The sequence below is a fragment of the Apostichopus japonicus genome, chromosome 20, assembly GCF_037975245.1.
Source record: "Apostichopus japonicus isolate 1M-3 chromosome 20, ASM3797524v1, whole genome shotgun sequence".
NCBI lineage: Eukaryota > Metazoa > Echinodermata > Holothuroidea > Aspidochirotida > Stichopodidae > Apostichopus > Apostichopus japonicus.
In genome coordinates this window covers 3,698,166-3,725,563 of record NC_092580.1, presented here as the reverse complement: position 1 = coordinate 3,725,563, position 27,398 = coordinate 3,698,166, and the positions used below count along the sequence as shown (strand labels likewise).

Sequence of the window (27,398 nt, the reverse complement as noted above, 5' to 3'; positions counted from 1 at the left end):
AAAGGACTTTAACAAAAAAAAAAAAGGACTTATCCACATGCCTTGTTTCTCTCCTGCATATATTGAATTTACTCATAAATGGAATAATTCAAGAATAAATTGATCTTATAGAGTGGCTACATTCATCTTAAGTATCTAAACTTGCACATTCCAGCAATTATCAAACGGTAAAATTCTTTTAGGCTTTGACACGGTTCGCAGACGACATTTACGTGCATTACCGACTCTAAACCGAATTAAGCGAACTATTTTAAAAGGCTTTGGGATATATCAAGGTGACTGATAATCAATATGTGGAGCAACGTTTCAGATCCGGACTCTCCTGCAGATTTATTGAATAAGGATATCGTAACTTTGTATCCTTATCTCCAAAGGTTTGTGTCTAGGAAACACAGAACGGGGATGCACTTCACAAAGAAGCGTAGTCTGGGGTGACTTTTAAGCAATGAGACTCTACAGATTGCTAGGACAACACCACACTGAAAATTAATCTAACAAACTCAAATTATTCATTCTGAAATATATTCTTAGATGTGAAAAAGTATGATTCATGTTACATACATTGTAATTTGTGTAAGATTCAATACAAATACTGTGACAGTCAAATGTTTATCCCGACTCATCACAACAGCGACAAATATATCCCAAACTCTATTACCGGTGGACCCTTCTTTAAGCTATTGAGGGAATCGCACTAAACAGGCTTGTAGTACTTGAGCGAAAATTAAACTTAAACTAAGGAAAGATGTACTCGTAATCAGGATCTTGTACAAATCTATTAAGCTATACTCACACTACAAGACTGACAATACTGCCAGAATTTGGGCACAATTCATAATATTTACCCCCGCTTCCCACTCCACCCCACCAGACACACACCCATCCCCCCACTCACCCCTAGCAAAGGACAGTACAGTAGACCCTTGAGGGTGTAACTACTTTATGCCGGCTTGTGTAAATGGGCTGTTTATCTTTCCATTAGACAGGCAGTATTGAATTCTAAGTGAAAATGCAAATGTTTCCCATGCGACCAAAATTGTCCTAATTGGTATTTACTTGGTGGTTGGTTTCAGCCCACTAGCCGAGGGGTCTAGACATCTGCATGATGCATACACAGTGAGCCACAAAAAAGACAACAACAATTCTATCGGTATAGAAGAAACAGTCAAACAGTCATTTACAGACAAGATGAGTAGACAATGCATGCCAAGGCACGATAATAAAGGGCCTCAGCAGGTCCTTGTTTGAAATACTTGTTAAATATAAATTATCAAACAGTAGCCGAGACTGTATTCATATCCAGGGTCTGCTCTGCTTCACACCATACGGGGGCTACCTCAAGCTGATTTAAGTGGCAGGACTGAAACCTTCGGTCACCTGGCCAGATACTCCTTGACCATCGTTTGTTTGTTGCTTTCTTATCTGGGTCCTTAAATGCTGCATATTATATTTACTACATATATCTTATATGGGAAAGATCATAAGATTTCTTGCACTGTTAACATGGCAACCTCTGATATTTCCTTCTATGAAGCATTGATACTGTAAGTCTCATTAATGTTGCATGTTCAGAGAATAAACTTAACAACCACACGTTATTGTATGTCCATTCAACTTTTGAACTTGGGTCACTATGAAATAACAGACCGAGAATACCAGATGTTCTATGTACTCTAATGCCTATCATCGGGGAGGTTCCAGGATTTAAAAAAAAGGAGGGGGTAGACTGGCCCTGGCGTTTTTAAGCCCACCCCAAAGTTAGGGGTCTGCCATCAGAAAAAAAAAAAATAGATGTTTATAACTTTGTGGTGGGGTGGTCTGGTGTGGACTGGCCCTGGGGTTGTTAATCCGGGGGAAAAAACTAGATGTCAAATGGGTTCATTCGGAGAGTGTACTAACTACTGTTTATAACTTTGTGTGGGGTTGTGTGGAGCAATGTGTTCACCACTACCAACCCTGTTGGGCCAAAAAAAATGCACAGTACTTACAATGCAATTTACAACACTAACTTAAATTATTCCGGGATTTGTAGGATGCTCCTGTACCTAAACAAACCAATGAACCAATTTATATTTGATTTAATAGCTCTAATTCTGGTAAACTGGGAACTATCACTGACCCCTCCCCCCCTCCCCCACACCCTACCTCCCCCACTCCCAGTTGAATTTCACTCAAATGAAATTATAAAATGACCTTACAGTATTTTATGATATTATCTCTCTATCAAAAAATGACTATCAAAAAAGTTGTCAGAGAGATAAGGATCTACAATAGCTGACAATCTCTTATCATAGCTCAGGTAAAAGAGACCTGGATAACGTCAGATCACTAGGTCTACTTGTTATTCAAGCAAGCAAAAATGAAAGATATCAAGACAGAAAGAGAGAAAAAAATATGAACAGATAAAGAAGATGGGAAGCAAAGGGGATGACTGTTAAAAAATTATCTTCACCCAAACCTACTTCTAACATTCAAATTCAATTCTTGAAATCTAGCGCAGGGGTGCCTTAGGGTGAATTTGTTGGACACTTCCCTGGCAATAAAGCACTTTGCAAACATGACAATCCAGCTTTTAATTGGAGTCTTCACTTCGAACATTTGCATATATACGAAGCTTGCTGCTTTATTCGGGCACATGATACTGTAGACTTTGTTGTAATATTTCTTACTGTGTGTGTGTGTGCAACAAAGGTGACCAGGATACAACTGATCAAATCAGTCATATTTGTACTGTTAAAGGATTGGTTCAGGTGTCTGACATGTCTATCTTGTATGAAAGAACTTAAAAAGACAAACAGAATAGTGAAGAAACTACCATGATAGCATGCTCTGTTAAGGAGATATCACACTTTGAAGATTCAAAATTTCTTTGCAAATGACTGGTGTAGAAAGACTAACTGTGAGGGTGTGATGTCACACCCTCACTTCCTTAACATGTGTCAATATATTTCATTAAAAAATAATTACATTTTTTTACACAAATCTAAAAAAAATATAATCAAACATTCTTCAGATGTTAAATCCCAAATACTTCCCTTGACAAATATGAAATCTCCTGACGTATCTTTTGGTTGTTAGTCATAAAATCTTACAAAATATTTTAATAAAATAACAAAGACTTTTCAGGAATGTGAGGATATGACATCACAGCTACTGTAGTCTGATTTCAGCAGTTTCTACACAATCAGATAGAACTTTAAACTTGAATATCTCCTAAACGGAAAAAGATATTTGCATAAATTTCACTATTGGGTTTCTTTTATTGTCCTCTTTCATATAAGATAAACATTTGTGACACCTGAACTAATCCTTTAAGTACCTTTGCAATACTGAGTAATACAAGTTTAAGTAAACAAGCTGGATTTCCACAAACTGAGCAATTTAACTCGGTAGTTAAATTTAGTAGAATACCACTACCACACAACTATATCAATTTGTCCCTTTTTTTTAATTCTCTTTTCTTTTTTTTTACAAAAATTTATTTGTGCAGTGTTTACTGTATTAATGTTGTAATCACTGTATTTGTGTACCTGTGTATAATACACTATGTAATCAACATCCCTTTATCCCCTTCCCATAAAAGGAGAAGGGGTGGGCGGGGGGAGGGCGGGGGAGGGAAACAAAAGGAAAGTTGATGCTTTATGCACCCCTTGATGACAGTGAGAATGTTGCCAACATATTCACCACATTGTAGATCCTCAGTAATAATAAGGTAAGTTTGGGGGGTGGGGGTGGGATAAAGTTATTGTTATATTATCACAATGACTATGCCCCATCCTAAGGATCAAACTATCACCTTCCTGTACATGTGGGGAGTCAAAATGGAATGTACTGTAGTCAGTACTTAGTATTTATTCATATTGGGAACAACTGAGCAACATGCTACATTTTAAGTCATTTGTTTTTCAATTTGGAAGACCATTTTGTTTTGGAAAAATGAATCAATGTTCACTTGGCTGCCCAAGGCTAGACATATTGAGATGCTAGTTATCAATGGTTCTGATGCCATGTACTGTACTTATTGATTCTCCAGACATTCTCCAGACATTGTACAACTTAAGTACTTACAGTAGCTACACCTTTTTCTGTTGCGTGGAGATTATGTGGTCATGACAGTGTCCCAGTTTCCCATGACAACCGGGCAGATACTGCATGTGATGTTAATGTCAAGGGTCAGAAGTATGCAGTATTGTGTAGGCTACCAGTTGTTATTCATTAAAATAACAAGACAATTACACCACTAACTAAGTTATTAACAACTGACCAAGCTGCAGTACAGTACCTCCAAGTCATTATATGCAAATTTATGCAAATATATGCAAATTTCATGAATATCTACAGTTGTATTTATTGGTGTACATAGAAGGTATACTTGTATTTTAATAGTTATCAAAACAACAGTTAGAAATGGCCGCTGCATGACCTTTGACCTTACAATCCTTAACACCCAGAATGAGTGAATAAGTCTCGCGAATATTCATGAGCAACTGTTGATCCACTCCAAAGAACATATATATCGCAGTACTAATGAACCCTTTGTACGTTTTCAAACAACGACCCATAGCAAACACTTGATAATCCCTTCAGTCCAATTCTTCGATTACCTAATTTCATTCCACTACCCAAGGTCCCCTAATTTATGTCAAAAGTCCATACAATCGCAGTGTGGACATAAAAGTTTACAGGGTAATACGGTTACACATCTACATAATGGATGATTGGTATAGTAGGTTGACTAATTTTGCTTAGTACATGCACAAATGAAATACGAGCACTGACTCTAAAATCTGTCCGTAGTCTGGCTTTGGAATTTTGCACCTTTAGCTTGTGACAAAATGCAAGTGCTCACTAGTCCTACTTGCTAAAACAAAGTTCCCAATGGCTTTTATCCTGAATTACAGCACACACTAGTCGCTGTTTAGGCTTATGGAAACAGCCCCATAAAGTTTGCTGATAATCGGTAGTAATATGGGGGATTATGTTTGGCACGGAACTCATGTTGCCGTCTTGTGACAGGCCATTGTTCCCCTGCTTTGTATCGTTGTGTTAATGTTCTGAATGTCTACTGGCAAAATGGTGAAATCCACTGTGTATAGTCAGTAAATAGCCAGAATTTCTAAGCCCGATAGCATAGGGTAGTACTGCATATAGTCAGTAAATAGCCAATATTTCTAAGCCCGATAGCATACGATAGTGCTTTGCATATAGTCAGTAAATAGCCAATATTTCTAAGCCCAATAGCATATGGTAGTATTACATATAGTCTGTAAAATAGCCAGGATTTCTAAGCCCGATAGCATACGGTAGTGCTTTGCATATAGTCAGTAAATAGCCAGGATTTCTAAGCCCGAAAGCATACAGTAGTATTAATTCTGAACTTTCTGGTGACTGATACTCCTCTTACAAGCTGAAAATGACCCAGTAAATAATTTATTCGGTATCCATATTGCAACATGCTATTAAAATGATGGGCAAGTTGCTATACTATACAAGTGCAAAAATTCATAGCAGTTTTTGTAAACAGAAACCGTAACAGAGGCAAAGTTCATAGCTTTCAAAGTGCTATGCAAAATTTTTACACTTCATTACTTCCCGTGACTCCTTTGAACATTATAAAACAAGAAAAGAAACATTAAAGCTTGACATTTGAAAGAAAACAAAAATGTTGCCAACTTTCAGTATGTGATTTCATTTTTTTTTTTTAAGTCATACAGCAAAAAAGTGCATCTCACTTCTCGATTACAAATTTAGCTACCTCTAATTGTATATTATTGCAATTAATGTAAACATTGCAAGGTCTGAGCAAATTTCATGCATAAATGCATAAGACATTACAGAGCTGCACTTTTGTGGCTGTTGGAGAAGTAAAAAAAAACAGTAAAAAAAGTGTCGTGTTCGCCTGACTCGGCCTGAGAGATACACAGATTGGCAACTCGATGTGAAATTTAAATAACCGGGCTGTTGAGAGGATGTCGTTGTCAACCGATACGAACTTCAGATCTGGACAGCTAATATTGCATCATTCACCAAAACACGACACTTAATAAGACAATATTATGCCAAACATTTCTTGGTTCACTTTCTCCCAAATGTGCTGCATTTTTTGGGATTTTGCCCACTTATTAAAAAAATAACCAGAAAAGGTGCACAGCTTGTCTATCTTTTCGATGATACTCTAGGTGACCCACAGTCTAATCCTTTTTTATCCTATTGGTTCTAAATCACCTGCACAATATCAAATACATAAAACGCCATAAAAGCCAAGTTCCATTGCAATGAAAAATTCAAGACTTTTATTTCACTTGGTGTGATATTGCCAGAAAGGCAACAGTGAGGATTTAACGATGCAAATCGAGCCCTGCATCTTTTAGAAATCTTTTCTGGTCTTCAACGAGATATACTGTACAGGGTTTATTAAATTATTCACTCTTTGATCTCTGTTTACTAAAAGTGACCTTTAATCCCCACTACCTATCTTGCAAAATCCCCTTACTGAGTATCAGATTCATTCAACTTTCTTTGTTTTTAAGTTTTCAGATTGTGACCTTTTCTGACCTTAATAAACCTCCATTAAAAAAAAAATACAGTGAAAACATTATTTAGTCAGTATTGGAGTTTCACATACTGTACCAAATGTGAGATATCATGTTTTCATATGGAGTTTTCTGACACATACCTCTGCTGACTTTTGAGATAAAAAACAGAGCTAAAAACAGTTCCATTAACCTACTCATGTATGGGACATCCACATACAGTACTGTACTAAGCTTCAGATCAACCCATGATATCCTCCATGAGATATCACGTTTACAATGTTCTCAGACTTGTGTTGACTGAAAATGACCTCTGACCTTCACTAAATAAATTAGGGTTCACCTGCAGAATATAGCCCACCTGCTGCCACCCATCCTTAGTATGAAGCCTTCCCTCTCCTTCAGTTTCCTTTCTTGGGATTCCTGACCTAGAAAATTACTTGTACCACCTGGAACCATTCCTATAAATGCCATATATACAGTATCTGTAAAGCCAAAACCTCCTCTCTCGTCCAACAATAATCTAGGGGATTAAACTCTCTGTCCGACCCTCCCTCTAACATGTTTATTGTCTTTCTTAAAAAAAAAAAACAATCAATCCCTGTCCTGAAGGAGCTCCTTACTGAGCTCGAACAGGTTTCAACCGGCTAACACAAAGCCCAAAGACCCTGAGAAGACTTATTTCCTCGTGACGGCAGTTCGAATGTGAAGAATTGCAGATAAATCCATTGCATTAAAAAGGCTAACATAACAACAAAGGGAAAACTTCAGTGCTGACCAAGTTGAAAAAAAATTAATGTGCAAATTTATTTAAATTAATTTCTAGCAAGAAAAACATAACTTGTGCAAGTGCACACAAGTTATCCCAAAGTAATGCAAACTCTCAACTCTTCTTTATTCCTTACAACCTGAAGTGCCCTTTCAGGGAATAACCAAAGCAGAATTTTAAGCAGCTGATTGTGTTCCCATGGTAACATCTCCCACCAAGATATAAATTTTAGTAACACCATTTAAGGCTCTTTTTTTTTGGTCTTCACTGATGTCACAACAGATGTTAAACACTGAAGAAAGTGCAGTACAGGAATGTTTTTTTTCCCGCAAGAAAATACAATAATGCTGTATTTTTCGGTGAAAGAATATCACATTTTTCATTGCAGACATAATGTACCTGACCTAGTCTTTCGGCATTATTTATAATTTACAAGAATGATCATGGCAGAAGCTGTTGTTGTCATAAAACGGATGATAATAAATCAATAGCACCATTTTGGACTTTTGGATTTTGGATTAGAAATATTTGAATACAACAGAGAAAATCTGGTGGGGCACAGAATGTTACCAGCTATGAGCACAACCGCATGCTATAAATATTGTGGTGTGATGTGGGTGTATGGTGTATATAAATTATTTCTTAAAGTAATAGCTCATCAAACCTTATATATTCCACCTATTTAACAAACATCAGACTTAGCAATCTGTGAAGTAAAGAAAGTTAAGCAGGAAATTCTGTTAAATGTGTGGTTCTGTGAGAAACAACTTATATGTTACTACTGTAGCTATGAGCACAACTGTCTGCTTTAAATATTGTGCTGTGATGTGGGTGTACAGTGTATATAAATTATCTCTTAAAGTAGTAGCATCAAACCTTATATGTTCCATCTATTTAACAAACATCAGACTTAGCAATCTGTGGAGTAAAGTTAAGCAGGAAAATTCTGTTAAATGTGTGTTACTGTACGAAACAGTGTGTACGGTACAGTATATATAATGAAAACTTACACATAATTATACCTCACAATAAAATGAGTTCAGCATTTTCCAAAATGTACACAATGGCCTCAGAGGGGTACAGTGTTTACTTGCAAAGTGATCAATTTGAGAAATTGGGAAAATATCTCACCTTCCCCAAAAGATACGTAAACGACCATGCCTCTTTATAGCTACATAAGTCATTTCAGAGATTTAGCTGAGAGTTTATGATAATGAGTTTTATTAACTCAAAAATAATTTAAAAATCATCTTGTTGTATGATTATATAAATCAAATGAAAGTTAAAACACTTACTTAAATTAATGGAATCCTCTTTAGAAATTTCGGTAGCTGTACACTACTATATGACAAATTCTCAAATACTACTGATTTGGTATCAAATTTTAGCTCAACAAAACAGAGAAATTCCGACAACCTTGGATTTGAAAATTCAGGGCAGGATGCAGAGCAAGGACACAGCCTTGTTTCTTCCCAGTATGGTCTTGGCGTCATTTGGTGGTGGCGCTATTAAAAATGTTAGCAATTTATGTCGGTCGGGTAGATCTTAGGGGAAAGTGGCTATGTTGCTTGGAGAGAGGTAAGAGAGGAATAAAGTATATCTCAAACTTTGTACATTCGACAATGGCCGCATGGCATCAAAAACATAGCCAAATATGTCTTCACATCTTGGGTAAAGAACATGTGAATTGCCTTGCCAGCAAAATACGTAGCAAAACTGGTTCGATGCCTCAGTGATGCTCTGAGACATTTTACTTCTAAAGGTAAACATGGCAGGTCTGCTTACCCTTGCTTCTAAATATTCAACTTGTCTTTCAAGTGCAGATAGTTTCTCGTTTAAGGAGGCAAGTCTCGATCTGCATGAAGTATCTGAAATGAAATGAAAATGTTTGAAGGAACTAGTTTACTCAAAACGTAAAAACACATGAAGGTCTAAATGAAATGGTAACCTTACACCTACAGTAACTACTTTTAAGGAAAGAACAAACATGAAATAATGTAGCAAAGGTCAAAAACTGCTAGTGGTAAGTTGTAGGCCTGATGTTGTTTATGATTAGGAAGACAATAAGCAAAGTGGAAAACAAAGGGGGGGGGGGAGGGGGGGGCAATGTAGAGACATAATGGGCAATAGAAGTACAGTAACGATAGCAAACACAATACTTGACTAGATTGTATACAAATGCACAGCAATGTCATTACTGCCAAGTACAGTAAAGTCACTGACTAATCAGACAATGTTTCATTTACATCTATCTCTTTGTGTTTACCATGCTCATTAGCTTGTCTGTATTCTGTGCGTGTTTTTGTCCCTTCTGTAACTGTACGTTATTTGTCATTTAGCCTCTGAAGAAGATCCTGCTAGGATCGAAACGTCAGGCCAACTTACTTTTACACATCTCCTACACAGGCTCTCTAGAGGATAAGCAGTTTGCTAACAGTTTTATTTTATTTAAAAGTCTTGTTTATGAGACAATTTGACATTGAAACAAATTGGAAGTGTTATCACTTGGATGAATGAAACATACCGATATAGAAAAATAGGACAATGTCTGAACTGATTTTTTCTAATTTTTTTTTTAATGTTTTCATCAATTTTACAAGATTTTTATTCATTGGAGACTTACTGTTCCTGTTTGATACTGTGGATATTGTTTATGATAACAGGTGAAAGTGTAACCCTGATTTCAAGGGGTGCTGAGTGGGTTCAGGGGTGGGGGAGGACAATATCTGCAGAGTTCAATTTTATAATATAGATCTGAGAACAAAAATCTGAAAGTTATGAATTACCTTACAGATATGGATGGCTACCATAAATCCCAAACTCTCACATACTGTACTAGACAACATTGTAACATATCTGACACTTATCTACGGTGTTTCACTTCTTTGGATACGATCATGAAATTGTGTTCATACTCTTTGTTTTGTTGCAGTACAGTAGGTGACCGGCCTAATTTGGTGAAATGATGGAATACATCACAATTGTAACTGGTTACCTCTAGTTTCTGCCACTACTGTAGAAAGATGGTAGTTCTACATATTTGTTGTATAGTACTACCAACTGAAAATTGCTTAATTGCGACATAAGCTACATTTAGTTTCTAGGCTTGCTCTTTAGCTTTAATAGTACGGAAACGCATAACTTTTGAAACCTATTGCTTCATTTAACTTATAGGCCTAGCAACCCTGTTTGACACATCAAAGGCTATCCAACCCATTATATTATGCAATTATCTTGAAAGCCTAGCCTAGTGTACTAATTTTCATGGATAAAGAGCCTTTTGTATTAACCTATACTGTACACCCTTATTGAATGAACTTATTACTATTTATAAACTTGCATTATAGATTGACTGACTGACAAATACTTTCTGACTGACACAGTAACAAGCTGATCGACAGTGAATTATCTGCGTAGGCCTACAGTTTTGAGGAGACTTTATATTTAAAGAAAAAGTGGAAATGTACTGCTTTCATGGCAGAAGTAATGGTGGGAAATAACTGTAGCAAAACTAATGTCCTTCAGTGTCATTAAAGTTTTACCTAGCAGTCAGTGCCTACTTCTAGACATCTGTTTGACAGGAATAACAACATTAGGAATTACATACCACTGAATGAAGAGAGCTTCCTGAGTTGCCTACTGGTGTACAGTACTAAGTCTTGAACACTTTTTGAACACGTTTTCGAAGCAATAGCAGAACACTCCGCAACTCACGCAGAGGTCTTTTTGAGAAAGACATTGTTTACGATAGGGACTTCAGGTCAAGTTCTGTGAGATTCAGTTGCTAGGTATTCTGCAATTGAGCATTTCTGTATCAAGTCTTGACAATGTGTATGGTTCACTGTAGGCTACACTTGTTTTTTCAGTGGGAATCTATGGAAACATTAAGAGTGACATGGTAGTTAGGCCCATAGTTCTTCAATGCACTATTTGACTAATGTAAATACTGTGTACACAAACTGTCCAAGCACATGTCACAGACATTGTACATGTAATATGTAGGCCTAGGCCTCCTATTTCTTCTTCAGGTACAAAGGACCAAATGAGTTGAATATCATCTCAGGGTTTACATACCAAGTTTCTGATTATTAAAATTAGATACAATTCAGTCAATGGATTTGGGGAACAGCCTGCATTAGACATGTAATCTAACTTAGACCCATTGGAATACGACTAGTTACAAAGTTACACTGTAATCTTCAGCTGTGTTAGGCCCAATAATTCTTCATAACTTATCAAGTTTCACCTCGTAAGTTGAAGCTTAATTAGATGTTGGCTTATACTGTCTATAATTGTCCTAGTTAGTAGTATGAATGAGCTACGCCTAACTTAGCCTAGCCTATGCTAAGTCTGGATATTGCCCAGTGTTGAGTCTTGACGTAACTTCTGCCTACCGAATGAGTTGAGAAAGTCTGCTATCTTTTTGATATTTCTCGTTATTAGCTCGATATATTCTCTGTTCGCCCAATCTTCTTGGATCTGCTCTTCAACACCTTTCATTCGTTGTTGAGACATCGTAAGTTTCAAGGAAGGCGTAGAACCCACAAGCAGTTCGTTCCTCCCAAATCCTGTGTACATACAATATTTACTGTGATCTGTCACTTGTTACCAGGTTCCGTTGTGCACAGTACACACACAGATACTTTGATTTTACCGTATCTACACTATACTGTCCAAAGTAAAGTCTACTGTAGCCTAAAGAACGTAGGCTTTAATGAACAACTTTTATACTTCCGTGTTAATGACCTTTGACACAAGATGTAAATAAACATTAGGCGAATCTCAGGCAACGTAACGCCGCCTGAGATAAAAGGGGATGCGAGTATATCTGCTCAGTAAATTTCCGTGCTTCCATTGTCACGATCGGAGATAATGAACCGCGATCTGCCGTGTACGTAGCTGAGCTACAAAAGCAATCGCTGTTCATTTTTGATTAAACTTGGAGTTACCGCTCTGTTGTGAGGCCGTTACCCTTATTCGCTGTTATAACTTTCTTTTCTTCGAGTAAGTTACTCTCTGTTAAGTGATTGCTATTGTTTAGTGTGTTTGTCGTTGTTTCTTCGTGTGCAACTCTGTTGTTCTCTATAGCAGAGAATACTGTGTAACGGAGTGCTAATAGCCATGTAGATTTGCACAATACAGTAACCTAATTAGAGAGGATTTTGCTCAATGGTATTGTGGCTTCGTGATGCCTGACGTCTGGGTCTCTCTGCAAGAATTCAATCTTCAAAAGTTCAATTTAGTGAACTGGAGTATAATAATTGTAATTCAGAAAGGCCCAGATACATAATAGGGTTGTAGGATTCAGTGCTAGGAAAGCAAACAGAACTGGAAGACATGTTCCTCTGCCTAAGCTCCAGGAGTGGTTTTGTTAGTTGATAAATGTTCACTTCTTGTGGGAATTTTACTCTCTCATATGCAGACAGCTGAACTTCTTTAAGAGTTGGTGAGTAAGGCTCCTGTGATTTTCTAGGATAAAATTCATTGCATGACAGTATTTTTTTTTATTTGATTTTTATTTCCTTGTCAAAAACTATATATATAGTTTGCAAACATTACATTTGTGTGCCACACTTAATTGCGGTTGCTGCCCCTAAATAAATTAATCACAGCCGATTCATATTGTAAATGTAAACGTTATTTAGTGAAAGTGCTGCATTAAGTAGACTGATCAACACCACATGTATCATATTTGGTTATAGAATCCTCCATTTAATGCAAGGTTGTGAGGTGGAGGGGTTATGGTTTGATTTGGTTATAGATACAAAGGGATGGGATCTTAAGGAAGTAACACATAGATCTCCATGGACACGATTTGAATCATGGAGATCCTGTTCATTACATTTGATCTGCCTAGTCCAAGTACAGTACAATAACATATTTATTTCCCAAAAGGCATACCAATCTATATTCTGAGTGATCAATTATTATTGAAATAAGGAAAAACTATTTTTGATGTAATATTATGCAACAGTTGTCACTTGTCAGTCTTACTGTCGCAAAGCCTATTGTTGGATCAACCAATTTTGGATCAACCAAAAAGGTTTTGAAAAATTTGTTGATCCTGTAAACTCTACAGTGTGTTCACATCTCAGAAATAGTATGTTTATTGAAGCTGGATATTTATGAAGTTGATGTAAAGCAACTGTACAGAATGTTCATGCATTTCAAACAGTTCCAAAAATATTTTCAAATTAAGCCTTGTAAAAGACAAAATTGTGTTAAGTAGTGTCCTGGAATAACCTACAGTATGGTATTTCAAAGCATACTACACAAGCCGTAGTGGTAGTATTGTGGGGTACTGTTTCACAGCTGTTTTCATAGAACATTGTTACATTGCAACAACTTTGCACTGTACAGAGGGAAAATTGTACCCTTTGAAGATTCAGTTCCAACCTGCCCGGCAGTTTAATAAAAGTTACAATGCCAGTTTTTCTAATGTACTGTACAGCACACATTGGAAAATCCACTTCCTCAAAAGTAGTACTATCACACTATACAGTACTTCACAACTGTATATAAACATCAAATCAATTAAATTTTGCGGCGAAAAAAAGTACTCGTAATACATTCGTCATTTGAAGCTTGTTCAGTAACACAATCGTTGCGCTTTGGGAACTACTTCCGAACTACCGCTCAATTTTTTCCTTCCCCCCCGAGCAGTGTAATATGCGTTTTGCAGAAAAAGCTGTAGATGATAATTTTCTTCTACTGCTATAAATACATACTGACTAGAGAATATCAATTTACATACATATTTTTATTCCATCCCTCACACATCTTCTACAGTAGAGTGCATAATTTATTTTTTGGCATGTTTTTTTTTTTTTTAATTTATATGACTATTTTTTGATCATTTTACAGTTGTACATGCTTCCTCCACCTTCCACCATGAGAGCTTAGAAGGCCAACGATTTCCCATCTGCCGCATCTTGCCATAATGCTAAGTCAGTTATTCAGTGCTCACTCAACTTCGGCCGTGCCTGAACGGGCAGAATCGACGATGACTAAGGACTGTATACTCAGAGAACTGGAGAACCAGATGAAACATCTGCAGCATATACAGTGGGAGAAGGAGCGGGAGGAGAAACAGCGTAAAAACATCGCCGACTACACGTGGCTAGCCGCCGCCCCACCAAAGTATTACGAAGTACCTCCCTTGGTACAGATGGAACTAGAGGATATGTGCGGACGTGTGCTGAGTATCGAGACGGGGAAACTTTTAGAACGTTTCCGCGATCTTCTAGAGAGGGAGCCGGACGTGAAGGAGGTCCCGCTCATTTTGAAAGCGGTCATAAACGAAACGATCCAGAACAGAGCGGAAGACGATAGTCTGTTGGACGTTTTGAGGAAACGATCGTTTAACACCGTCCGATTACGGGACAAGCGGGTCCACCCGTTTAACATTTCAGAACAGGTACTTCCGCCGACCAGGAGAGCTCTAAGTATGCCCGAGTTTAGAACTGTCGCGAATTACAGTATTTTCAGCACACCAAAGAGGACTTTGCCGGAATTTTGTGCTAAGCCCGACGATTTACCAGTCTAACATACGGTAGCGACCAGTAAGATTTTATTTCTATTAAAAAGGAGTCTGTTTGTGAAAATGATAAATTGAGATGATTCTTCTGAGAATTGGGATTGGAAACATGGATGAATTCTTCTTCCAATGTATTCATGAATTTGTCATCAGTGATTGAACTGTCAGTTATACCCTGGTTGAAATCAGATTTGAGGCAGCTGTTTATACACGCAATATCAACAGTTGTACAGTTTTCAGGGTACTGTACTTGTCACTGGGTTGAATACCACTGCGGTGTGATCATATTGAAAAGCTGCTGTCTGTTACTTAAAACTATTCCAAAAATGGATTTATCTTGGAAGGTGCAGCATTTGGTGATGTGAAAAAAGCTGTTTATTACTAAAATTCTGGTTATTATCTATTCATCACTCAACATTGATCAAGAAGTTGTCATGATTGGTGAGAAGAAACGAAACTTCCAAAACTGTTAGATACAAGAAAGCATCTGACTCAGCATTATTCATATATTTTTTTGCAAAGCAAGTAAGTAAAGTGTTTTGTAACTAAAATAGGCTTTTAAATTTTTTTTTCAATCGTTAAAGTCCGTTTATCGGACAACTTTATATAGATTGATTTCTTGCCTTTTCCTGTCTTGTTCACATAGGGAGAAATATGTCGGCTTTGCTTGTATGCGGTTTGTATTTGAAAGCATATTATACTGCACCTACTTTATGTCATGCCAGAATCTATGCCAATTTTTCGTGTGCCATTTCTCTTTTAGCAGAGGATGTTGGCACATACTGCATATTACATTCAGTTTTAGCTCGACCCATTCAATCTTTTTATCATTATTTTTTTTCCCATTTAATATAGATCTGCCTATTATGTTTCATAATGTTCTCATAATGCTATATGTTTATGTAGCTCTCACAGACATTTTACTGCTCGCAATGTGCTTGACTGCTTCTCTGTGTACATGAAGCCATTCAAGGGCTAAATTGCCAGTCGTCCGTGGAGGCATGGATATAAAGGCGATTTGGAGCTTCTTCCCGGTTACGGTTGCTAAGTAACCAATCTGGACAGCTACTGCTTTCTAAAGATAATAGGAACACACTACGTACTGGGAATGAATTATTAAGCTCTTGTTTGCGGGTGGCTTGTTTGTTTTTTAAGATCACCATCAAGTAGACCAATTGTTAATTTCCCACTGGATTTTTTTTGTTTAGATTGACAGGGATGGCAAAATTTGATACTAGGGCATCTTCAACTGTATAATCAATCTTTGATAGTCAGTTGTTAAACATTGCAATAATTCTCCTGTGAAAGGGAAGATTGTGGAAAGATTGATCAGTTTCTGTTTGTATTCAGTCAATTTATTTTCGGTTAAAGTTAATGATTTGAGGTGAAAATTCGCTTTCATAAGAATAGGCTTTCAGTAAGGATGAATAGTAGTGAAACAGATATATATATATATCTGATATACATATATATATATAGATATATATATAGATATAAAGATATATAGATAGATATATAGATATATATATAGATATATAGATACATATGTATATATATATAGATATATTTATATATAGATATATAGATAGATATATATATATATAAATATATATACATATATATATATATACATATATATACATATATATATATATATATATACATATATATACATATATGTGTAGAGAGAGAGAGATTTGAAGAAAAACATGGCTGTTTGGGCTCTGCCAACATGTGGTATTGAAATTTGAACTACAGAATTTGTTTACTAATAAACTCAATTTAAACAGAAAAGCTTCTTCTAAGACACTTTTGTGTCATTGTTTCCTGGGCTTTATTCTAGCAAGGAAAGCTCAATAAGAAGGAAAAAAATTGCATAATTAGAAGTGGTAATTTACTCTTTACCATGTTATGCATTAACCAGTAATCTCACATAACTATTAATTGGAATTGAGAAAATGATTAAATTCCACTTAATAGTTATGTGAGATTACTGGTTAATGCATAACATGGTAAAGAGTAGTTACCACTTCTAATTATGCAATTTTTTCCTTCTTATTACCATCTCAAGTGAAACTGTAATTCACTGAGGTATAATTGTTTCCCGAAAAAAATCATGACCGACTACTTTTGATACTGATCAATATTGAGAAAGAATGGTATATGCATCCTGTTTCCCCATCCATGAATGTTGGAAGAAAAATTCTAGAATTTGGCACTAATTTCTACTAATTTGATAGTTTTGGTAAGATTGCTGGTACAAGGAAGTCCTTCAAGTTTTAGTTGAGTGGTCAGGGATGTTATGAATGGAAATACATTTTTGTGTAGGCAACGAAACACAGTATTGTATCATAATCAGTGTATGCTAGATAAGATCATGCAAGGATTCTTCTCTTTGAAGTCATTCATTTTCTGAGCTGCGTTGGTCCTTCATGCTAGTCGAGATAATGCCTTAAAGAAGCTGTTTTTTGTCCTGATTTTGATTATTGTTTGATACTGAAAACCTAATAATGATGCAGTTCATTAGATTCCCTAGTCAGGTACTGTACTATTTAAAACAAAAAAAAACTTGAAACCTTTGAATAAACTTGCTTTTCATGTTTGCAAATATTGATAGGAAAAGTCGTCATGGTGATGAAATATGCAGATTGGAAAATAAGACTTAAGAAATGCAGCAAAATAAGGCAATTTTGTTGGATCTTCAGTATTTTTTAAATTAATGACGACTTTCTCATTTCATTTCCCAAACATTTTGAAGTATTTAGCAATTATCAGATTTTTTGTCGAAATTCTAACCCAAATATAAATTCAACACTTTCCTATGCGGTCCATTTAACAGTCATTCCAGTAGAATGATTAATAAGCTATGCACAAAGTAAATGTTGCAACATGTAGTCATGAATAGTCAACATTTCATTATTATAGTAAATCAACATTTTAACTCAACATTTCAGTTGCAGCATTCGTCATCATTTTTATGCAAATAACCGTTATAACAGAAACCAAACATATAGCTTTGATTTTAGGTTTATTTCTATTTTGAATACTTTATCAATATATATTTGGACCTTGACAAAGGAAAATTGGATATTGTTCAACTTGATACACATAAGCATACTTGTACCTTTCTTAACCAGGTTGACAATGGTCAGTATTTGTTATTCAGAATGAACCTTTTCATTACCTTTTTTTGTACCTTTTTACATATTTTTCAGCTTTTACATACCAATTTTTTTAGTGACTATATGATTTATGACGGAATACGAGTTTATGATAGTCGTTCTCCCTGTAATTAAAATATCAATTTGTAAGCCATCCAACAGTGAGCGCTCTTAAATGTTTATACAGCTAACGTGTATCGTGCAACTTCTTTAGATGTTGACACTATCCACTGTAGATGTACACTGCTGCTTAACATGCAGACTGTGGTCGTTTGATGCTTATTGAAAGAGAAATAATGGGTGTTGCACGAACGCAGTTATACATCCAATTAAGAATGGCATTGATAATTCGTTTTTTTTCCCTTCTTGTCTACTCTATTTGCAAAATGGATTGGTGGATTTCCGTAGTTCAAAAGAAATATTACTTTGAAAGAACAAGTGGTTTCTGTATACTTGACGCAATTATATAAGCTCGCTTGTATGCTATAGTTAATCAGCGTAAGTTGAAATTCTCTCCATCTCAGCATTGTGATTATAAGAGGACTTAAATGGAAGTACTGTCACACGAATCGGCGTGCTCTCTAATGCCTTTTAATTTGTATTTCATTATTTATGCAAAATCTTTAAGATCTCCGCAGTGGTTTTGTGGTATGAGAGCATTAGTGAGATAAAAGACTGTTACGTAGGTGTGCAGTCTATGAGAGTCACCTTGAAATTCTATACTTATAATGTTGGAAATTTGTAGTTGCGAATACTATGATACATATATTAATAATATATGAAGTGATATTGTAGCTACAACTTATACAAACGCCCCAACCCTTCCCCAAATACTGTAGGTGAGGCTCATCCCCTTCCTCCATTAGTGAATCTGAAATTGAGTGGTGAATAATTGTCACGAAGTTCTGCATGCTTCTTAGCATAAAGTGTATGAAGTATGAACTGCACAGTTTTTTTGCAATGCCATGCCTGACGTATGCAAATCGAGTTGGTGTATAAAGCATCATGGCGCATGATTTCAGGTCAGTTACAGAATTCAAAGGCTTTTCGTCGGAAACAGCTGTAAAAACAGCTGTAACAAAAAATGAATCTTCTACTACAAATGTTTTTCATTGTGTAGATTTATTGTTAATGGTTTGTTTTTATGTTTCAATCACTTCCGACTATATATTTTTATGATCAACCCAGCAGGTCAGTTTCACATTCAAAATATGCTAGTGTAATTAATTTTCATTTAGTTTCAATGATAAATCTAAATATGTAATCATGTTTAGTCTATAGGGGAAATCAATCACGAACTTTTACAAATACAACCACTACAGTATATACGGCATTACCAGATCTATACGGCTTACGTATATTGCAACACGATAATCGATCAAGGCTACGTTTCTCGTGCTCTGACCGAATTTCCACCTCTTTCCGCCCATCTCATAGTCGTCTGGAAACTGCTCTTTTGATATATGGAAAAGTAATGAAACATCATCGTCTGAATTCATTTCAAATTATAATCGCAAAATGCAATGACCCCTTATTATTCACATCTCTTGTTTTCCTGTAGCAACAATGGCTTGATTTAGGTTACAGAATTATGCTTAACAGGCAACCGCACCAAGTTGTTACATTTGATGACCCCAACAGTATTTAACAATAGCGGAAATATTTTTCTAAAATTTCTCACACAGAAAAGGAGAGCTTTAAAGTACAATGAAAGACCAGGAAATTTATTAGTTAAATTTGATCATCAGAAAAATTCCATATGAATGGAAACTAAAAATAGACTTTGAAAGCTTGCTTCAATTAATATTTTTGTTTTGCGTGATTTGCGTATTTACGTATCAATGCATATTCATTAAGTCTACAGTAAAATACCATAACAATGCAACTCATTGACCTGAACAATGAATCCTCATTTTAAATCTTGACGAAATAAACAGTTGTCTAATGAAATGGTCATGGGAAAAAGTATGGTGCAGACGAAAATCTTCATATTGAAGAAAATGCTATTATGTACTTTCATTAGGTCTTCGATTACAAAATATTATATGACTCCACCCGTATCATTTTCTGTTTTTCATTTTTTTTTTGAAAGAAGTCCAGAGGTTTTCGCACTTCTCTGAATAATTCAAAAATTGCAAAACAACACTTCACCGCGTATCATATGAATTATAGGTTAGGAGAAGTTGACATTTGAAACTAACGTCAATCCGGTAAGTTTCAAATGTCATTTTCCCTCAACTTGTAAATCAGTTAGTTAAATATCCTTCAATGAAGTGTTGTACTGATTAATATGGAAAATATCCGAACTATTATAAAGAACGAAAACTACCTTTTTTTTTTTTACTTTTGACATGTTTGACTTTTGCTGCATTACATCAATTTTAAAATTTGTCTTGGGGTTAGCATTATAATATATTTACAAATTTAGTTATCGAAGCCGTCTGTTAAACACCCATTATCATCTAATGACACCCTGAAATGGTTCTGTATACGTTTGATTCATAGTAAACATTTTGTAAACAAACTTGTGACAACTTGCAAACAATTATAACTAATCTCAAACAATCCTTTTTTAATTTTTTTTTTTTTAAAGTCATGTATGGTGCTATTTCGATTCGCTACAGTTGCTTCCCTTGCTAGTAAGTAAAGTAATGGTGCATGTACGTTTTGTATGAGTTAAAATAGAAAAGCATTAATTACTCCTTTTGATGGAAACGAGCAATTATGTGATTGTTTATAATCTTTGCAGTTAAACCTTCAAAAGTATATCATCAATTGGGTATTCTTAACGTGTGTTAAACCACATGGTGTGTATGTATATGTATCTATGTATGTGTGTTCTGTATGTTTACGTGTATACATACACATAAATATACATGAAATACGAGAACAAACATTCGATGTAGAGTGACACATTGAAATGTTGTACGGTTGTATCCATGCAGAAAGGGTATACCACACAAGAAGAAGGGGGGGGGGGGAATACAAGCTATCATGAACTTTGATGAGTACGCATTAAGAACGTAATAGCAATTAAGTGAAGTCAAACTGTAATATTTGAGAGAAAACATGAATGGACATGAAATAATATTTTAAGATAAAACATATCTGGTTCACATTCCCAGTTGATGTGAAATTATTGCTTAATATTCTGATTTGCACATTATTTTGAGCAAATTTTTCCGACTCTTATAGTTACGAATAAATTACTGAACCATTATTTGTTTTATAACAGAAAGTATCAAGGTATTCATTTCACTATATTAATTGAAACGTGTTAAGAAGTGACTTGAAATACACTGATATGCTTTTGAAGCAAGAAGTGGTTTCCATGATGATTAGCTATAACTTGGACACGAACTTTATGGTTGATCACAAGAGGGAAAAGATATACCCTGCGGTAAATATAACTCTATTAAGCGATGAAAGGACGATGTACTTTCTCAATTGGCTTGCTTTGTGACTTTCGGCTGCAATATTACTTTCACTAAAAGCTTTTAAGAAACAATTTCCTCGGGTTTTCTGATCAATACACATCGTTCAGATAAGAAGATAAGTTAAGAACAGAACAAAACCCTGTAGCGATTTTTTAAAAGAGTTGGAAAATCAATAACAACATCTAAATCGAGGAAAAGTGTGACCATATCTATAAGCAGCAGATCGACGGATGGCATGTCTAGCATATTTAATAGATTAACAATGTATTTAACTTTAAGCCATTCATATGTTGTATCTTTTCGACAGTTAAGCCTATACTTGTATTTGATATGAACCTCGGTGACAGTTTGTAAATATATAAGTCATAGGTTATAGGTCATCTTCAATGACCTTTTCCTATTTTCCTCGTAAAGGAAATCATGAAACTAAACAAACCATTTGGCTTGGAAGTCTGATTCCGTAAGAGCCAGCTATTATCTTCCACAGTTTGAAGTTATCTATAGCTTTTTTATTATTTCTGCGCTGTTTGATCCAATGATCAATCGTTAATGCATTATTAATGTACAAACTAACAACCGTCGTCGGTGGGGATAATTTTACGTGAAAGTTTTGCATTGCAGTAGATGTAACTTTGTATACTTCTAGCAAGCATTAATATATTATGCCATTAGATCTGGAAGCCAGTTTTGAATATGGCATTAATGTTACTTTCTGAGTACAAATATTTAATACCCACCAATATATAAGACACTTAATCCTAACTGTAACATCCAATGTAAAATGATATAAATTGTCAATACATGAGTTATGATAAATTATGCAATTGTCTTTCATTTTTTTGTACGTATTTTTTCCTTGGTAGTTTCTTTTCCGTGCGACGAGTTGATTGGGGTAGGGAACCAACTGGTTACATCGCCCTTTAGTGCCCTGCAATTCTGGTTAGGTATACGTGTTTGCTTATTGCGAAGTTCATTCAAGCCCTGAGAACACGTGGTAAAACATATATACTTTATCAGTATATCCCCAATGACGTATATGTAACATGACTATAGACGTTGGCGACCGTATTCGTGTATGAATCGTCACCAGAATACTAAATGCATTACAAACAATTTTTATGTTTACAAAGTAAATTGAAGCTTTCAGCTACTCTATCCCATTCGCAAAAAAAAAACGGAAGTTCTTTTTTAGCTCGCACATCTCTTTTTATGTCCAGTCACCTCACACTTTACATCGGAATGAATTCAAAGTTCGCCTTATACATTTATCTATAAATGACCAGGTGAGAGCTATGTGTTACATAATATTGTCCGAGTGGTTTTTGTCACAATCAAATACAGAAAAAAATTCTTTAGTTTGTTGCAGTTCTTAATATGTCAAGTTATGTAAGTTGATAAATTACAGTAACCTTTTAAAACAAATCAATTACTTATGAAGATCACCTATACTGATGCACGGTCTAGTCTAATATGCATGTGGCAATTGGGGCTTTTATTGCCATTAACTGAATATGTCAGTCTATAATTAACCCGAGCGAATTGTATACCCTTTCCAACTAAAAGGAAAGAACTATCCTAAGAGTTTTACACGGCATTTGCATAATTATATTTGATCGAGTGAATATGATTGGAGCCAATCATGCTATAAAGTACAAACCGTGCGTGTAGATAATTAAAAACTGCATGGATCTACGTTACTAGAAATTTACACAGAGCCCTTGCATTGTTCTTAAGATGTGCTCAAGGTTGTGAGGATTTTTTTTATGTTTCTTGGTTCAAAATTAACCTTCAAAATGTAGATACTATATGTACTATCTGAAAGTAATTATCTCGTTAGTTGAAGCAATTCAGTAAAATACACTATATATATATATATAGCCTATATATATATAGCCTATATATATATATATAGCCTATATATATATATATATATATATATATATATATATATATATATATATACAATGTCATACTACTTCAGCATATTCACATGCAGTTTAACATAGCGCTATGCGATCAAAGGATTATGTGTACAAATGTTATTGCTGAACTATAAAGTATTGGTGTCTGGTTGTGTTTTGTATACCATCATTCTACTGCATACCATAGCATGTTTACTCATGCACTTAAAACCCCAGTATAATTCTGTGCGGACGTTTCCTTTGGGTTCGAAACTGCGCATGCGCTGTGTTAGTCGTAGTCTGAGCCGCATGCTAGAGTCAGTATCGTTCTTGCTGAAAATAAATCATATTTCCACCAGACGCATTATAACCTAAAAGAATGACTGCGAACATAAATTTAAATTAAATATGTTGAAAATCAGTAAAACCTAATAATGTCAGTACGTGTTTGTTGGCTATATCACGTTTGTTTCTAAGAACTGGCTCTCAGAACACCAGAAGCTCTGCAATCAAAACTTTGCTGGTCAGAAAACACTAAATACTAGATTAGGAAAACATAAATGACTTTTATGGCCTCAAAAATAGCACAGTATTACACATGCAGTTTTCGAGCAGTAAAGTTATCCTTGAGCGCTCTATTCATTTGCACGTTTAAAAAACAACACCCCTTTTGACCGATTTGATGGATAATCACCATTACGTACTAGTTATATAGACAGAGGAGCTGAATTCATCATCGATTTACCTTTGTAAAAAAATAGTTTAAGGGGAATATTTAAAAAAGAAATGGTACTGGACATATAGATAGTTAAGTTATACAAGCTCTGATATTTTTCCTTGCTTGTTGGAATATACCATTATGGCAACACTAAAATTCAGTCTAAAACCATCCTGTATTAAGAATCACTTCCAATCAGTATTATATTTATTTCGTATTTGGCAATATAGTCAGTATATTACCTCAAAATATAAAATTTGCAAAAATTGCCGAAAGGAAAGTACTAATTAACCTACAATACAAAAAAAAAAAAAGACTCTAACCCTCCACGCAATTCCAAGTTTTTCAAATAGAATACAGTCTATGAACTTTCTTCGCTTTCAAAGTTTTAACTGGTATAAATTAGCAAGGTTAACAGTAAGCAAGCTATTTTGTTAATTACAATATTTTGAGCGATAGCGTATACAAATGTAAACGACTGGATCGGCTGTGCGCGCGTATTGCCCATGCACTTCCTCTTGTAGAAACATTCTTGTAACACCCTCTGAAAAACCAAAGTGAAATGTTATACGAGGTTTGCAGTATTTACCATTATTAAGTCGTTGCAGTATACAAATCTAAATTTTCATGAAGTAACTCCTTAATTGCTACGCATTATTTGCTTTTTTTCAAGTAATAACAACTAACTTTACACGTACGTATTTCTATTTAGGAAAAAGAAGGGAATTTTTCTCATTGTGAACAACACTCTCAACAATTCCCTCTTAAAAACGTGTTTGGTATGAAAATACAGTGTTACTTCACTAAGTCCTGTTCTGTTTGTGAAGACATATATAGATCTGCAACCGTTATGATTCTGCTGAAGGAACTCTTATTACAACTTCACTGCTAACAACGATACAAATATATGCTTGTACCTGTTTAACGCACCATTTTAACACTATACTGGGGAAATAGGCTTATCAAGGTATTTTCCAAATCAAAATGTAATCTCGAATGACAAGGAAAAGGTACTCATTCTCCCACAATTTACCACAAACTTAACCAATAGTTCGTCTCCGTTGGATTATAAACTATCCACATCGCTACAGTACATGTGTCTCATTGGTTTCCGTTGTTATACGATGTGAATTTGATATATACCACTTTTGATGCACTCCGTCGAATGAAACTGTCGGATATCTTAAGTTTATGATCCATCAGCAAGCCGTGAAATATGGTCGAAATGGAAACATCAAGAGTAAAAAAAAACACCCTCTGTCTTTGCACAACATTTAATTTTTTACAACGAACGACATATCACAACGTCTCCCGTCAAACTGCTGTAACGGAAGATTGGCCGTAAATCAATGGACCATATCTGCTGATGATAGCAATGAATCTATACTATGGGAGAGGAAAGTTTTTCAGATTCTTTCTTCAAGTCATCAATGCTTGTTCGATGTTTCAAAACACGTTTTGTCCTTGACCGTCATTTAATGGCATTGCTCGATGACGTTTCGTTTATCTCGTAAAACATTTTAGGCCTAATAGAACGTAAGAGTGTTTCATATAGCCATGAAGAACTGCAGTTTTCCTGAAGTTTAATCATGTCGATATAGAAGAATATTTTGCATTCACTGAACACAGGAACCACCTGCCTTTGTGCGGAATGAAACAGTTTCTTAACAAAAGATACATTATTTGATCTCTTACTGTTTTCATAGAATTTCATTTTTAGCTATATTTCATTGCAATGTAAGTATAATATTTCAACCTACACTGTATACTGTACAGTATAATTCATTATACGAAAAAAAAAATCATTCCATATAATTGAATGTTCAAATGAAACAGTTTGACACAGTTTGCAAAGTATGTAACGGTTTCATTCCATATAACAGAATATTTCATCCACATGATATATAATGTGCCACAAAATAGATTGTATCAATGCTGCATAAATGCATTGTAATGAGTTTTATACTACATTTTGTCTATCTCCACTTAACTACATGGTGTTTAATTTCGCTGTATTTAGTATGACTTGGAATTTCCAATGATACATGAACGCAGGGAGAATATTTCACTGTAAATGAGTATTTCATGTACATAATATAATGTTTAAAGTAATGTTTAATGTGGTGACGTTACATGAAAGAATAGGTTTCGTTGTACATGAAATAGTGTATTCTAATAAAAAAATTCATTCTGTGAAATATGAATGGTTATTCCACATAATATAATGCTCCCTATAGGCCTACACATAATACAAATTTCATTTGCTAAAATGGATTGTATCATTACACAAAATAACGTACGTTCCATATGACATAAAATAATCTCACTACTACAAACACACATCAACTTTGTACTATATCATATGCCGCCTCTGTTACATGCCACAAGCAGATATACATATAACGTAAGAACCTTTGCTTCGTCATGTATGTTTTATACCGTGTGTAGTTTCTTGCCCTATTACTTCGTACACTAAACATTATATAAGCCTACACGCTTTGTCACAAATAGACCTATTGTATGTTTGCTTTTTTTCAATTAACACTTGTTTTCATATGCTTTTAGCTATATGTTTACGTAACACATCGTACAAACGTCGTTTAAGTGAAGATGTCGTCAGGATTCAGAGGCTGCAAAATGTCACAAAATAGTGAGATTATCACGTTTCGTTGGTTTAAAGACTGTATACGTGTTCGACATAAAGGAAGATTCACAATGCAAAGAAAGATCAGTAAAAGGGAAAATTTGGCAAAGAAAAAAACAGAAAGGAGAGAGGCGAAGAGGAAGAGTAAAGACACGAGATAATGTATAAGAACGTCTTAATGCGCAATGTTCGCTATGTCTAATAGTGGCTTGTGTATGTATATGTGATGTATATGTATATGTGATGGGTACGTGTGTATGAGTTGGGTACGTGGTGGGTACGTGTATATGTGTTGTACATGTGATGGGTACGTGATACAGAAGAATCTATTCAGCAGGACTCGTATGACCAGATTCTTGCTTCATTCTGTCCCCCTCAAATGACTTATTAAATGTTATTGATTTGAGTACAATGGTTTGTTATATTGGTTATTATCAATCTTACCATGGGTTTGAAATTTCGCCCAACGTTTCTTTTGATGACGTCATGTTGCATATTATAGATACTGGGTATCCGTGGGATTTAAAAACCATCATGAATATACTATATATACTGTACGGTCACTGTCACGTGACTCTCCTGAATGATTATACGAAGCAGAGTCAATTAGCCTCTCACGATGTCTGTGGTTTTGAGTCTACCCAAAACATGACCACATCGATATCGAATCGACCAATTTAATACCAGACCTCTCAAGG

At 35.3% G+C, this 27,398-nt stretch overlaps 2 protein-coding genes across 8 annotated transcripts in view; one reads left to right on the top strand and one right to left on the bottom strand.

The window, feature by feature from the left end:
- The window catches only part of LOC139961986 (uncharacterized), a 103,163-nt gene that overhangs the window by 16,989 nt on the left and 58,776 nt on the right, over positions 1-27,398 (bottom strand). For 3 of the 6 annotated variants that reach the window (XR_011791115.1, XM_071961756.1, XM_071961755.1), the window contains exon 1: positions 11,697-11,834. The exons of 2 other annotated variants lie outside the window; for them this stretch is intronic. The gene's annotated coding sequence lies outside the window, so the exon portion shown is untranslated. Of the gene's footprint in view, positions 1-9,087; positions 9,171-11,696; positions 11,912-27,398 lie in introns of those variants that run through there. One more of the 6 variants, XR_011791114.1, reaches the window with a different exon arrangement.
- On the top strand, positions 12,166-15,402 carry LOC139961985 (protein RD3-like). 2 transcript variants are annotated; one of them, XM_071961753.1, is made up of 2 exons: positions 12,166-12,306; positions 14,167-15,402. In XM_071961753.1, exon 2 carries the CDS (start codon positions 14,243-14,245, stop codon positions 14,846-14,848), a length of 606 nt encoding a protein of 201 aa, XP_071817854.1. In that variant the 5' UTR covers positions 12,166-12,306; positions 14,167-14,242; the 3' UTR covers positions 14,849-15,402. The 2 variants fall into 2 exon arrangements, with proteins under 2 accessions (XP_071817854.1, XP_071817853.1); XM_071961752.1 differs by lacking the exon at positions 12,166-12,306 and adding an exon at positions 12,610-12,748.